General features: G+C 55.1%; 2 protein-coding genes and 1 long non-coding RNA gene across 3 annotated transcripts; 2 read left to right on the top strand and 1 right to left on the bottom strand.

Annotated features, from left to right (window-relative positions):
* The first annotated feature begins 2,030 nt into the window (after positions 1 to 2,030).
* Positions 2,031 to 3,630, top strand: MIF (macrophage migration inhibitory factor). Its single transcript, XM_072599598.1, has 3 exons — positions 2,031 to 2,615; positions 2,954 to 3,126; positions 3,448 to 3,630. The coding sequence occupies exons 1-3, from the start codon at positions 2,508 to 2,510 to the stop codon at positions 3,512 to 3,514; spliced, it is 348 nt and encodes a 115-aa protein (XP_072455699.1). The 5' UTR covers positions 2,031 to 2,507; the 3' UTR covers positions 3,515 to 3,630.
* A 3,264-nt stretch (positions 3,631 to 6,894) lies between these two features.
* Positions 6,895 to 9,492, bottom strand: LOC140498831 (uncharacterized). Its single transcript, XR_011965182.1, has 2 exons — positions 9,268 to 9,492; positions 6,895 to 8,094 (listed from the first exon to the last, which is right to left on the bottom strand). It is a non-coding gene; the product is annotated as an uncharacterized lncRNA (long non-coding RNA).
* Positions 8,724 to 11,304, top strand: LOC140498830 (D-dopachrome decarboxylase-like). The gene is made up of 3 exons (XM_072599596.1): positions 8,724 to 9,129; positions 9,687 to 9,862; positions 11,137 to 11,304. Exons 1-3 carry the CDS (start codon positions 9,022 to 9,024, stop codon positions 11,207 to 11,209), a joined length of 357 nt encoding a protein of 118 aa, XP_072455697.1. The 5' UTR covers positions 8,724 to 9,021; the 3' UTR covers positions 11,210 to 11,304.
* The last annotated feature ends 2,475 nt before the right edge of the window (positions 11,305 to 13,779 follow it).

Below are 13,779 nucleotides of genomic sequence, written 5' to 3'. Positions count from 1 at the left end.
GATTTGTGAAGCATGTGTATGAACTTCTCATATTTTTCCCAATTACATGTAAAATTAATTTTTAACATTCACTTTTAAAATTTTGAATTCCAGATTCTCTCCCTTCACTCCCCTCCTCCCCTCTTGAGAAGGCAAGGACTTTGATATAGATTAGACACATGCAGTCACAAAAAACATGCATGTATCCTCAATTGTTAAAAGGCTAGCTAGAATTCTGTGAAGCCTTCGAGACCAGTGGGGCTTTCTTTGGTGCCTCCCTCACAACTAGATCTACCTTCTTTTCTGAGACTCAGTTTACATAGGATCTCTCTGGTCTTCTGCCAGTTTGGGTATTTTACATATTTGAGGGTATTCCTCTATTTCTTTGAGTTCTTGGTTTTGTTAGCATGTGACTAACTGTGCATAATAGACATTATTTTTTATTTGCTCTGGTCTAGCTGTGATTTCACTCCTCCTACCCTGATGACATGTTTCTATGACCAGGGGGACCCCAGTCCCTATCCCTGCTTCCTGGCTTTGTTGTGTGAGGGTAAAAGAAATCTTTGATCGATCAATGCTCAAAGACTTGTAGGGCATTTGGCATCAATCTCATCCCAAAGCCAGGCCTGAATTAAAAGGACGATGGCCTCTCAGCCCTCTTCCTACACCAGGTTGAGCCAGGTAATATTGGCAGCTGTTTGGAGGAAGACTGGGGATGAGGAGACTCAGGCAAGGCCATTGATTAGGTGATATTGCAGTGATCTGAGTGAGAAGTGATAAGGTGCTGAAGTGGGGTGTGGACTGCCTGCCTTGGCAAAGACAACTGATGGGAGAGACGCTGAGGATGGTAAAGCCAGGCGTCTTCTGTGATTAGATATGGTGAGAGTGAGGAGCACAGGCTGAGAGTTAGCTGGTCAACAGGAAGGTTTCTTTTTCTTTGGCTTGCTTAATAAGCTCCTTGCATATTCACTTCTCCTGGGGGTGGGGGAGGGGGAGAAATAGCACAAAATTAGGCACAATTCATATGTTAAAGAAAGGGGGAAACATATTAAGGAGTATGTAATGGATGTGTAAAGAAGATTGTGACCTAAAGAGGAAGCAATTGACAAGGGATAGTACAAAGGTGAAGTGGACCAGAGTGTATGTAGCAGAGGTGAAATGGACCAGACATGTAGCAGAGGTGAAATGGACCAGAGATGGTGCAGAGGTGAAATGGACCAGAGATGCTGCAGAGGTGAAATGGACCAGACATGTAGCATAGGTGAAATGGGTCAGAGATGTAGCAGAGGTGAAATGGACCAGAGATGTAGCAGAGGTGAAATGGACTAGAGATGTAGCAGGGGGGAAATGGACCAGAGATGTAGCAGAGGTGAAATGGGTCAGAGATGCTGCAGAGGTGAAATGGACCAGAGATGTAGCAGAGGTGAAATGGGTCAGAGATGCTGCAGAGGTGAAATGGACCAGACATGTAGCATAGGTGAAATGGGTCAGAGATGTAGCAGAGGTGAAATGGACCAGAGATGTAGCAGAGGTGAAATGGACTAGAGATGTAGCAGGGGGGAAATGGACTAGAGATGTAGCAGAGGCGAAATGGACAGGCTTTGGCACCACACTGGACCTGGTAGCTGACAGTAAGGAGTACAGGGTGACCCTGGGAGCCTGAGGGCCTAGGAAGATGGAGGTGCCCTCTGCAGTCATAGGGAAGGAAAGAGGGTTGGAGGGAAAAGGTGGAGTTGTATTGAACATGTGGAGTTTCAGATGTCCACTGGACAGACTTCCAGTTGGGGATGTCTGGAAGTCAGCAGAGAGGTCAGGCCAGGCCAGGCAGATTTGGGAATCATCAGCATGAGCTCATGGAGGCTGAGGAGATGACCCAGAGCAGTGGGACAGAGGGAGAAGGGCAGAGGGCCCAGGAGCCCAGGGGGACACCGACAACACAGGACTTGGCATGGAGGAGGGTCCAGCCGGGAAGCCCAAGGAGGACTGGTCAGAGAGGGAGGAGGAGAGACGGGGTGGTGGGGTGGGGGGTCGTATTTCCAAAAACCCAGAGAGGAGAGTGGGTCCAACAGTGTCGAGTCCGTAGAGAGGCTGAGGAGGAGGATGGGGAAAAGGCCCTTTTGGTCACTTCAGGGAGAGCCCCCGCGGGTTGTTCGAGGGCCCCCTTCGACGTGAGATCCCCAAAGCCAGAAGCTAAGGGCAGCCCTGGGTGCGAGGGGGGGGCAAAAAAGAGTAGGAAGAGGCCGGGGTTGGGGGGCCTGCGAGCAGCCCGGCACGCACGGAGGCGGGGCGGGAGAGGCCGAGTTCCGGAGTCCAGACGCGACCCCTCCTCCTCGGCTACCACATGGGCCCCAGAGAGTCACGTGGGCCGCTGGCGCCCCGCCCCCTCCGCGCGTGGGTCCCTCGCGGTGCTCGGTGCGTGCGGACGTGCGGAGGCTCACTCGGCTCAGCCCGGCCCTGCTGCTCGTTCCTGCTCGGCCCAGCCCCGCTCCCACCTCCCCGCGCCGCCGCCCGCTGGAGCCGCCGCCAAGATGCCGATGTTCGTGGTGCAGACCAACGTGCCGCGCTCCGCGGTGCCCGACTCCCTGCTGAGCGAGCTCACGACGCAGCTGGCCAAGGCCACGGGCAAGCCCGCCCAGGTACCGGCGGGGGCGGGGAGCGTGTGTGGACCCGGGGACCGGCAGGGGGTGGGGGCGCGGGGTGCGGTGGCTGTGATGGCGGGAAGGGGATGCGACGGGGGAGGGCGGGGAGTGAACTCGGTGGGGGGGGCCCAAGAGGGCGGGGAGGGGGCAGGGAGGGGGCTCGGTAGGGGGGGCCCAGGAAGGCGGGGAGGGGGCGGAGAGGGGGCTCGGCGCGGGGGGGGGGGGGGGAAGGCGGGGGAGGCGGGGGTGCTCCCCGGGATGGAGGGGAGGGGGCCCCGGCAGAGTGCGTAAATGGCCCAGGGAAGCCCGTGACCCCCCACCCCCGGCCCCCGCAGTACATCGCGGTGCACATCTCGGCGGACCAGCTGATGGCCTTCGGGGGCTCCTCGGACCCGTGCGCTCTCTGCAGCCTGCACAGCATCGGCAAGATCGGCGGGCCCCAGAACAAGGCGTACAGCAAGCAGCTCTGTGAGCTGCTCACCAAGCACCTCAAGATCCCGGGGGACAGGTGAGGGGGCGCGGCGGATCGGGGGTCCCCAATCTGGGCCTCACCCCCCTCCTTGGTCACTGGAGGCTACTGGGCAGGCAGATCGCTCCAGGCGCTCTCCAGCTTAAACTTTAAACTGGCCCCAGGCCTGCGGGTATTGGGGAGAGGAGAGGACTGGGGCCGGGGAATGAGGGGGAGGGGAGGATCTGGGGCTTGGAGGAGGACGGAGAAGGGAGGAAGTGGCCCAGGGCATGGGGGGAGGACTCTAGGGCCTTGGTGCCACAAGGTGGGGGGCACACAGGGGCCACTTCAGGGCCTGAGCACCCCCTTTTTCCCTGCCAGGATCTATATCAATTACTATGATATGAATGCTGCCAACGTGGGCTGGAATGGCTCCACCTTCGCCTGAGGGCCCCTGCTGGACACCTCCCTAATGGGCACACATCTGGGCCCATGCCTGTCCCCTTTGCTGTGTGATACCTCCCTGGTTCTTGTAGTTGAAAAATAATAAAATGCTTTAAGGTGTGTGTGTGTGTTGGTGTGTTAGGGCTGGAGTCTTGCTGCTGGGCGCAGGGGGCAGGTTGCAGTGTAGCCAGGCTGGGCTGGGCCCCTCCCAAGGCTGCTGTTGCCCAGTGCCAAACTATACAGTCTGGCACTGGAGGCTCTGTGCACAGGGTCTGGAGGAGGGGGTTGGGCTGGGGTGGCCTCCGGGACAACACTCAGACCCTGGACTCCTGGCCCTGGGCTGTGGTGGGCTTGGCTCCCAGAGGCCCTTGCTAAAAGTCTCCAATTTAGGCCCAAGATCAGGAAAATCTCCTAAGGGCCCAGCTGAGCTCCTTACTGCATCGGTTTAGTGCCAGGTTCTGGGGAGGGTTGGACTAGAAGCTGGGGGCTAATGGTGGGATCCCTGAGCAGATGTTTTATCTGCCATTGTCCACCTGAGGAGGGTGCCCAGGGATCCTCAGGTTAATTTCCTACCCTGGGTAGGTGGCAGCTGAGGTACTCCAACCTGCCAGGTTTAACAGTGCAGTAGGATGGTTGGGGCATTCACAGAGGGCCTGGGTGGCTTGGGTCTAGGGACAGGCCACCTGGCTCTGCTGCCTTTCCTACTTCCTAACTGTTCATGCACCAGTTTGGGGGTGGGGAGAGTTTGCAGGCCTCCTGTCCCACTCTAGCCTTTCCACAGTCTGGGCCTGCAAGGAGACCTGGGTCACTGCCTTGGGCCTGTCCCCTAGATGCAGCGTGCTTCTTAGCTTCTCAGAGCACCTCCTGTTCTATCCACTTAAAGTTGGAGAAACCAGCTTGGGCACCTGGCCCAGGGCCAGGCTGTGGGGCAGGAGCCAGATGGGTAGGACTGGACCCCTCACCTCCCCCTTGTCTGGTGGGGGCTCCAGCCACTCCTCTGCAGGGGGCAAGGCAGGCAACAGGTCCCTGCCCCCGGGCCTTGTCGAGACTGGTCACAGAGCCTTTGGGAGCCTGCTTGCTTCGCTGTAAAATGGGGAGAATGACTGTGTCCCCATTTCTTGGGGAGGTGGCAGCCCAGCCCAGTGCTGGGGGGACCATCCCCAGCAAAAGGAGTCAGAGCCAGGGGCTTCTCTGGCCTTTAGAACCCTGCATGGGTGGTAGTTAGGGGGTCTGGTCCCAGTCCTGGGCAGACCCCTTTATTCGCATCCTATTGGCGAATCCTTTATTCAGAGGTCAGTGGGGAGACTAGCCATGTAGGAAGGAACACTCCCAGGGCTGGACATCTGAGACAGACCAATCAGTGCACAGTTAGAAGGCGATGGCTGCACACTGGGCTCTGCGGGAGCAGAGGCGTTGGGGACCAGTGTAGAAAGCTGGTGTCTTAGGGAGCCTGCACCCACCCTCTGAACTCCTCTGCCTTCCTGGTCCAGAATAATGTAGATGCTGGGGGAGCATGGGGGCTGGACCTCTGACTGGTGGGGGAGAGCAGTGGGCAAGGTGGGAATCCTGCAACTCTAACCCACCCAGTTCAACCATTGACTCTTCCCCCAGAATCATCTTCCCTGAAGGGGTCCCACCCTCCTTCAGCCCCACCCGGCAAAAAACTGTGCCATCTCTGGGCACCGACTGGTGTTGGCTTGGCCTGTTTCCAATCTCCACTGATTAAGCACTTATGTGCAAGGCTGTTTCCCTCTCATAAACAGTGCCAGGAAAAGAGTGGGTCAACACACATATGCAGTTGAACTTAATCCAATGAATGAAGTAAGCGCCTACTGTGTGAGAGGCATTGGGGGGCAGACCGGGGCTCCTGCCCTGCCTGGGCCACCTCCTGGTCATCTGTGTGATCTGGGCAATGGCCCAGTCCCTCAGTGGGCCTGGATAAACAAGGAGTAGAGCTGGTGCAGGTTTGAGGTGCTGCATGTGGTCTCCTTATGAGGAGCTCCCCAGATCAATGCCTTCAGATTACCTTTCTGAGAGGGGGTGCCATGGATGAGATAGCATCATTTTGGGTGGGGAGGGGGAATAGGCAGGGCCCCCTGGAGGCCAAGGTCCAGGATTCCAGCTTGGCACCTTCCTTCCCAAAGCCAGGCCTGCACTGGGTGGGGGCAGGTAGAGTCTCAGAGATTTGAATTTTGTCAGCATTCTCATTCCCTGGGTGTAAAGCCCTTTTCTTCCAAGGCTCACCCCTTATTTTAGCTTTCAAGGTCCCAGTCTGCCCTACCCTAGTCTCTGGCTTCACCTCTTCATTTGGTCCTCTGCCATTTTTCTACCTGTAGACTACCTCGCTCTACTTTCTGGCCAGCCTGTATACAGGTGGGCATATTCCGCCCTCTTTAGAGTGCTCCCTCACTAACCTGCCCCTCTCTCATTGAGCCCAACTCCTTCAAGGCCCAGCTTTCCCCAGGTAGTCCCCCCAGGTCACCAAAGCCACATAGATCTCCCTCTGTCCTCTCTGCCTAGACACCAGCCTTTCTTTCCCTCTCAGCAGTACTCTCTAGAGCCTTCTTCTAGGGATCAGTGCAGAAGACCAGGGGCTGGCAGCTTGCCTCTCCTTACCACCTGGCCCCTGCCAACCTCTAAGTACTGTGATCACTCATCCTTGCATCTTGGATGAGTACATAAGGTCAAGAGCAGGTGCCCAGAGCCACAGTCCAGTGGCAGGAGGAGGCAGCTAGTGGGGGTAGGGGTGGTGCATCAGGTTCATGACACCTTTACTGAAGGGAGAGAGGATTTGATGGCCCCCCCCCCCCCTCTTCCCTCTCCTGTCCTCAAGCTCCCAGCTTTGTGGCCATCTCCATGGCATCATGTAATCCCTGATGGGAAAGGTTAATGTGTGAATTCTTTTATCCCTTTATGAAGTATGAACCCCTGTCTGACTGAGTTGGAGGGGGCACCCAATGATGCACTGACTGGTCTTGCTGGTCCTTTGAAGACAATGGGATAATTTACATTCAGGCAGACACGGGGTTGCCGGAGGCCTCACTCACTTTCTGATGCTACATTGAGTGCTGGGGGCAAAGGAGGGGCTGGGAGAGCAGCAAGAGGCTGTCACAAGGAGTGTGACCAGGCCTAAGAAAGGAAGGCACTGATCAGGCACATGGAGTGTCAGGACAAATGCTCTGCTGCTGAATTTCCCAGCCACAGACAGCCTCCCAAAGCGACTATTTTATATCTCCTTTCACCCCTTGGGTTCCCTCTGTGCATGGGGATAAGAAATAGAGATTTAGTTGTGCCACAGCACTATTTCTAAATGGCGGCTCAGAGCTATAACCAAAGAGAATTACAGAAATCCTTTTGTTACAGTTTTCCAGAGGAGTCAACAAGTCAGCTGACAAACATTTATTAAATGCTAACCATGTGCCAGGCATTGGGCTAAGTGCCGAGGAAAAACGCAGAGCATAGAAGCGGCTGGGGGCGCCACAGTGCACATAGTATGGCACCACAGGGGCAGGAAAACTGAGCTCAACTTTTGCCTCCAATATTGCCTAGCTTTGCCTCAGTAAGGTGGGGATCTTATAGACCCTATGTCCCAGGATTGTTGTGAGGGTCAAGTACAAGTACTTCATAACTACCTGCTAGCCCCTAAGACCCAGAGCCCTGGAGCGTCTTGTGCCCCAGGTCACATATGCAATAGGTCTCCAGGCAGACTTGAATCCAGGTCTTGGTGACTTGGAGACCAGCTCTCCTCCATTCCCCATCCCCAGGACCCTTCCTGCATGCTCTCTTTGGGTGCGACAAGTCTCCAGGTGGCCAGGTCCATCAGCGCATTCCCCTTGTGTTCAACTCATGTCATTAATTTAGCAAACATTTATTTGTTGCTGTTTAGTTCCCAGCTCTTCCTGACCCCACTGGGGATTTTCTTGGCAAAGATACTGCAGCCCTTTGCCATTTCCTTCTCCAGTTCATTTTGCAGATGAGGAAACTGAGGTAAACAGGATGAAGTGACTTGCCTACAGTCACCCAACTAGAAAGTGTCTGAGGCTGGATTTGAACTCTTGGCTCTTCCTGTCTCCAGGCCTAGCCCTTGGCCCTATCTTTGGCCTTTCTTGGAATTCACAACACTTAGTTGTGTTTGTCCTTCGTTTTCCAAGAGGACCGTGACATCAGGAAAATGATGACATGACTTGCAGTTGACTTTGTTTTGAGTGAGGGAGGGCTGTGCAGGTCACCAGCCTCACTTCTCCTCCAGAGCCATCCGGATCCAGTGACCAGATCTTCATCACAATGACTGGAGATGGCCCAGCATGCCATGGAAGACCTTGGCCCTTTTAGGTTAAGGCCTTTTCAGGTGTTCACTCAGGTATTCAGTAAACCGGCCTCGGAAAGAAATAATCAAGGGATGGCTCCTTTTAATTAGAAAGACAAAAGCCAGATCCAGCTGGGAGGGCGAGACCCTCAGGGCTGCCGTAGCAAAGAGAAATAATTACCATAGATGTAGGCAGTCATCCAAGAAGGCGGGAACAGCCATTAAGCGGGGCCCGGGCCGGCCCTTACAGTGCTGCAGTCCAAGGGCTTCAGTGGGAACTGCGTTTAAGGTTTTGGGAAAGAAGGACAGACAGACAGAGAATGAGCTACAGAGTGGACTGGGGGAAGGAAGGAAGGAAGGTGTTTAGTGAATGGTTACTGATGGACGGACTGGGGGGAGGGGAGGCGGTACACTGGGAGGTTCCTTCCAAGGGTCCAGATCCCCGAGCTAGGGACAGGCCCAGACCCCGGAGACAGAGGGACAGACCGACAGATAGACAGGAGAGAGACAGAGACACACACACACAGAGACACAGAGATAGGCTGCTCCCGGGAGGAGGGGATGCTTGGGACGTAGGAGCTCGCTACACGGCCTGAGCCTCGGGAGCCAGGCACACACTGAGCCCAGGCCATTGGCACCAAGGACACAGGGCACAGATAGGCAGGGCGGGCCAACGCTATTGTCTACCGCAGCCCTGGGGGGAGGGAGGGAACCAGGGCAGGGCCACCCCCTCTCCCGCCCGCCCGCCCTCCCTCCCTCCCTCCTCCCTCCTCCCTCCTCCCTCCTCCCTCCTTCTGTCCTTCCCTCCTAACCCAGAGGTGCCCTACAGGGCGTGGGGAGGAACGGGAGGAGGGGGCGTGGCCTCCCCGGCCAATCGGAGGCCTCCGCGTCCCATCCCGGCCAATCGGAGCCGCGGCTCGACTCCTGCCCTCTCCCACCTCCAGAGGCTCCAGACCCACCAGACCCACCAACCCTGCTTCGCTCCTCCAGCCGCGTCCCGAGCTAGCGGTCGCCGCTCCCCTTCCCTCGTCCTGCCCCTGGGAGCCCCTCGCTGAGTGAGCCCCAACCCCGTCACCTCCCGCCGCCCCTGGGGACCAGCCGCCGGTCCCTCCGCCAGACAGTCGGTCCGCTGAGCCCTAGATCAGCCGCCCCGGGAAGGGCGCTCCCGGAGCCCCCGCCGCGCAGTGCCAGCCTGTCCGGCCGTAATGCCCTTCGTTGAGCTGGACACCAGTCTTCCCGCCTCCCGGCTGCCCAGCGGCCTGAGCCAGCGCCTGTGCGCCGCGGCCGCGGCCGTGTTGGGCAAGCCCCAGGACGTGAGTGCGCCCAGGGCGCGGGACCCCCAGGCCGCCTTGATCCGGCCTCCCGGCTGGCCCCCTCCCCTTGGCCCCTAGAGCCCCGGCCTCCCCTTGGCCCCCAGACCCTAGAACCTCGATCCCCAGAATAGCCACAACCTTTGGCCCCTGCCTCTGGGCCTCCTGGCCTGGCCCGAGGTGTTCTTGACCTCGGCCTCCTTGGACCCTCAGCCACCTTTGTTTTGGGACTTTCAGCTCCAGACCTCCCTCTTGTCCTGGGCCCTTGCCCTGAGCCACACATGAGGCTCCACCTGGCTCCTCACTGCCATTTGTGGCCCCAGTTTATGGCCTTGGACCCTGCCCCTGGGCCTCCCTCTTGGCCCCGGGCCGCTGCAGTTTCTATCAGCCTCAGCTTGGCCTCCCTCCTGTCTTTGGCCTGGGCTCCTCTCCTACCCTTTCTGGCACGTGTTTAGGGTTCCCCATCCCAAAGGTGGCCTTGCCCTGGGTTCACTTTCTGCCTTGGCCTCCCCACTACCCCCTGCACTGGTGACCTCCTTTCTCCTTCCCTTCCTCTGCAGAGAGTCAATGTGACTGTGAGGCCCGACCTCACCATGATCCTGAGTGGTTCAGGGGACCCTTGTGCCCAGCTCATAGTCTCCTCTATTGGTGTGGTTGGCACAGCCGAGGAGAACCGGGACCACAGTGCCAAGTTCTTTGAGTTTCTCACTAAGGAACTGAGCCTCAGTCAGGACCGGTAGGTCCCAACCCTGGGGAGTAGGGGGATTCCCAAATGTTTGGCTTGGAGTCCTTGTGCAACCTTGGCAAGTCACTTAGTGACTCTGGGCCTTAGTTTGCTCATCTGTGAAGGGGGCCATTGAACTAAATGGCCTCTGAGGCCTTGCTCAGCTCTGCAGTCCAAGGATCCTTCTTACTTCAGCTTTCTGGGGTACTGGGAAAGAAATGTTCTCCCCCTCCTGCCTAGCTGAGTGCTGCATCCACTCCCCAGAGCAGCTCCAAAGCCCCTCCCCCCAGCCAGTTTCTGACCTTTCTTCCTAGGCCCAGCAGGGGAATAGGAAGGCCTCTGCCCCAGCCCAGGGTCTTAGAGTCCCACATGGTCTCAGGGGCTTCTTTGGCAGGGACCGCTGCACCAGCTAAGTGGGTACTGACAGAGAAATCCTCTTCTGACTGGGAATGGTGACAGACAGCATTGCTAGCGTGGAAAGATGTATGAGCACTGACCCAAGTCTCACATAGTCCTGGAAGGCATGTGCTCTTCTTATTGTCCCCATTTACAAATGAGGAAACTGAGGCAGAGGCTCAGTGACTTGCCCAGCATTCTACCCAGGAAGTGTGAGAGGCCAGGCCAGGTGCTCTGTGCACAGTGGCATCCCCTCTTTGTTGGGGGGGTGAGCCACAGTGACCCAGTCTGGTCCCCTATCAGGGGTGTTTGGGAGTGAAGGGGACAAGGTGACAGGACCGAGGTCCAGGCTCCTTTCTGTTTCTAAAGTTACAGATTTCTCTGCTTTGGTGTATGGGAGTGTAGCTGAGTAAGAGACTCCAGGCTGGACTGGGAGCTGAGAAAGCTCAGTTCTAATCCTGGCTTGGTCTCTGACTGCCTTTGCCCATGACAAACTGCTGAGTCTGTCAGAGGCTCATTTTCCCCATTTATACAATAAGGAGTCAAAAGGTCCTCTGACAGGGCAAGCTTTCTTGAGGGTGTGTGAGAGCCATTTCCTCTGACTACCTCCCCACCGATGAACAGACAGATGACTGCTTGGTGTGGGCCCAGAGAACCATCCCATAGACCCAGGAGGAGGGAGAAGGTCATGCAGTGGTGAGGGGCTAACCTAGCCAGCAAAGCAGAGGCCTGACCTGGCCCCTCTCCCTCCTTTCTGCCTCTCTGCACGCACAGGCTTTCATGAATAGCTTGGGAGGCCTTGGGAGCTGACAGGGCTCTGGGTGCCAGGGGCTGGGGGTGAGATTGACAGTGACTGGGGGACAACTGGCGGGTACTCTTCCTTCCTGCAGAATTAACATTCGGTTCTACCCCCTGGAGCCTTGGCAGATTGGCAAGAAGGGCACGGTGATGACTTTTCTGTAAGCAGCCCAGAGATGGTGCTGAGGGACCAGCCCCCACACAAACCAAGGATTCTCTGTAGGACAAGCAGAATAAAGTGGAGCCCTGTGTTTGGTTGAGCACTGACTCCTTTTTCCCAAGCCCAGAGGTGGAGGCTGATGGGGTGGGGGTTGGCTGGAGGTGTTCCTGAGAAGGTCCCATCCATGGTGAGGTCGCCAGCAGAGCACTGCCAGGCTCCAGATCCCTAACTAGGCACAATCTCAGCGAGGGAACAGCCATCCTCAGGGCTTCCACCATCCTGGAGGGCGGCTTGGCACAGACGGTTCAGATGGACTGACTCTTCCCCTCTTCCCTTGGGGAAGGACAGTAGATGTCTCCACACTGTCCAAAGCCCTGACTGTTTGTATCTGTAAGCACCCCAACATACACAGGGGGGCCTGCTGTCATAGTTTCTTAGATCTGCATTCATAAAAGGAAAGGCAACTTTTGAAGGGTTAACATTCACTTTAACCAAGCACATGTATCATTCACCTAGTTCAGGGGAGTCAGCACATTGAACTTCAAAGAAAATGCACAGAAATCAAAGATCAACAGACATGGCTTCCTCTGCCTGACCATAATCAATACATACATCACAGTTCAATAGACAGGTTCAACTGTTTGACCATAGTTGCCAGAAAGGGAAGCACCTATATCTGGGTTTTCAAGGTTGGGGGAGGGGGTGTTCTTTAACTGCTTCCTAGAGTCCTCTTCTCTCCAAACAAACAGTTTCAAAAACTAAGCCCCAAAATAAAACCACACTGCAGTGTCTTTAGAGCCAGAGGGCATCACATCCCTTGAGAACCTGTGCCTCATTAATTAACAAAAGGCCTGGACCTTCCTACAAATCTTCCCAGGCCCTACAATGGGTTAGAAGAAAGATCCTCCTTAATCACTTTATTCAGAGGCACTTTTAGTAAAACAGAAACAGCAAAGATTCCACTGGGCTTGGCCAAACACTGCTCAGCCCTGGGCTAGTAAATGCAGAAAGGTCAGGAGTGAACCTTGAGGGTAATGTCCAGTAAGCTAGAATCTGGGCCCATCCTTGGAGCTCATCCACAATCCTCTGGAGGCCTTGGTAGAGCCCAGGAAGCTCTTGTGAGGGGGATTGTGCAGTTGTGCCAAAAGCTAGGACAGTGTCCCAGATTGGGCCTGGGTTGCCTCAGTTTCCTCTTTTTCTTCCTCGTGAAACTGCCCCCCATGGTTTTTGTTCATGCTCCCATAGCCTTTTCTCCATCCTCCTCTTCCTGGTGGCCTCTCTTGTTGTCTTCACTAGTCCTCCCCTTTCAGTCTCTGTGATGAGGTACAAGCCCAAGTCAAGACCTTTTTCCCTTGGATGAGGAGGGCTTTCGTCCCATTACTCTGAAGGGCCCCAGGAAAGTCTGGCCTTTGGGGGGGAGGGGGCTCCTTGGATTCCACTTCCATTTCTCCCAGCCTGGATACTCCCTATCTTCTATTTAGCATTCTTTTGATATCTCTCCCTTTGATCCTATTACCAGCCACTCCCATCAAGATCCTCCCTCCATCTGTATTCACCCCAGGGTACCCTTCAATCCCCCACCGCCCCCATCAAGACCATACCTGGGGCCCCAGACTAGTTGGCAGCACCTGGATTCTTCCCTTCACCCCAGGGTACTGGTCGATTCCATCAAGACCTCTGGATTGCCCCACCTGCTTCTAACCCAAGCCCTCCATTGTCTGATGTCTCCTGATTGCCTCTAGCTGTTTCCCACCCTCGACCAGTCACCCCAGTCCCATTGAGGTCCTCCTTGGACTTCTCCTCAAGACCCTTCCTAAACCCCTCCTCCCATCACCCTAGACTTCCAGACCACCCCCAGATCCCTCCAGTCATTTCTGTATTTAAGTTTGTTGACCTGAAAACTTTATTAAGAAAAGGCAGCAGGCTAAATGCATACATTTTATGATTTAATTAATTAATTGATCAATTCCCTATTAAAGACAACGGTAACATAATGCATTATGGAGCCAGAAATGTTCTGGCTACCCAGTGCAGAAATCTTCTGACTTATATACATCTTGCTGTGAGAAAGAAACTCTCCTAATTAAGCAAACCATAAATTCAGTAAGACAAGACAATTAACAAAGCAATGTTGGTCACGCCTTGGGATTCCAGGCTGGATAAACATATGTCTCGGTGATAAGGAAATCCCACCACTAGTGAGTGGCAGGCTTCCTGCCCTAAACATAACTGACATAGGAAAGGGTAAACAAAGTTCAATAGAAATTACGACCTAAGATGTCTGTGTTTTCTTTACCATTAACATGCCATAACATAGTGTAGGTCTACAAATATTAAGATATGGAAAACGTCCCATTATTCAAGATAGTGTCCCAGGTTAAAGGTCTCCTTAAGGAATGTAGAGTCAGCCTTGGCTGGCTTTTGCTGACATAGGAAGAGGCACTCTCTGAGTTTGCTTCAGAGAGAACAAAGAGATTATTCCAAAATTTTATATTAAACATTATCAAGTTCCATCTTGCCTTCATGAAGGTGCTTAGGTTTAGTCCAGCTCTGACTCTGTCTAGCTGAGTTTCTA

Source organism: Notamacropus eugenii, chromosome 4 (genome assembly GCF_028372415.1).
Source record: "Notamacropus eugenii isolate mMacEug1 chromosome 4, mMacEug1.pri_v2, whole genome shotgun sequence".
NCBI classification, from domain to species: Eukaryota; Metazoa; Chordata; class Mammalia; order Diprotodontia; family Macropodidae; genus Notamacropus; species Notamacropus eugenii.
Note: the sequence above shows the minus strand (reverse complement) of the source record. Positions and strands in the feature narration are given on the sequence as shown.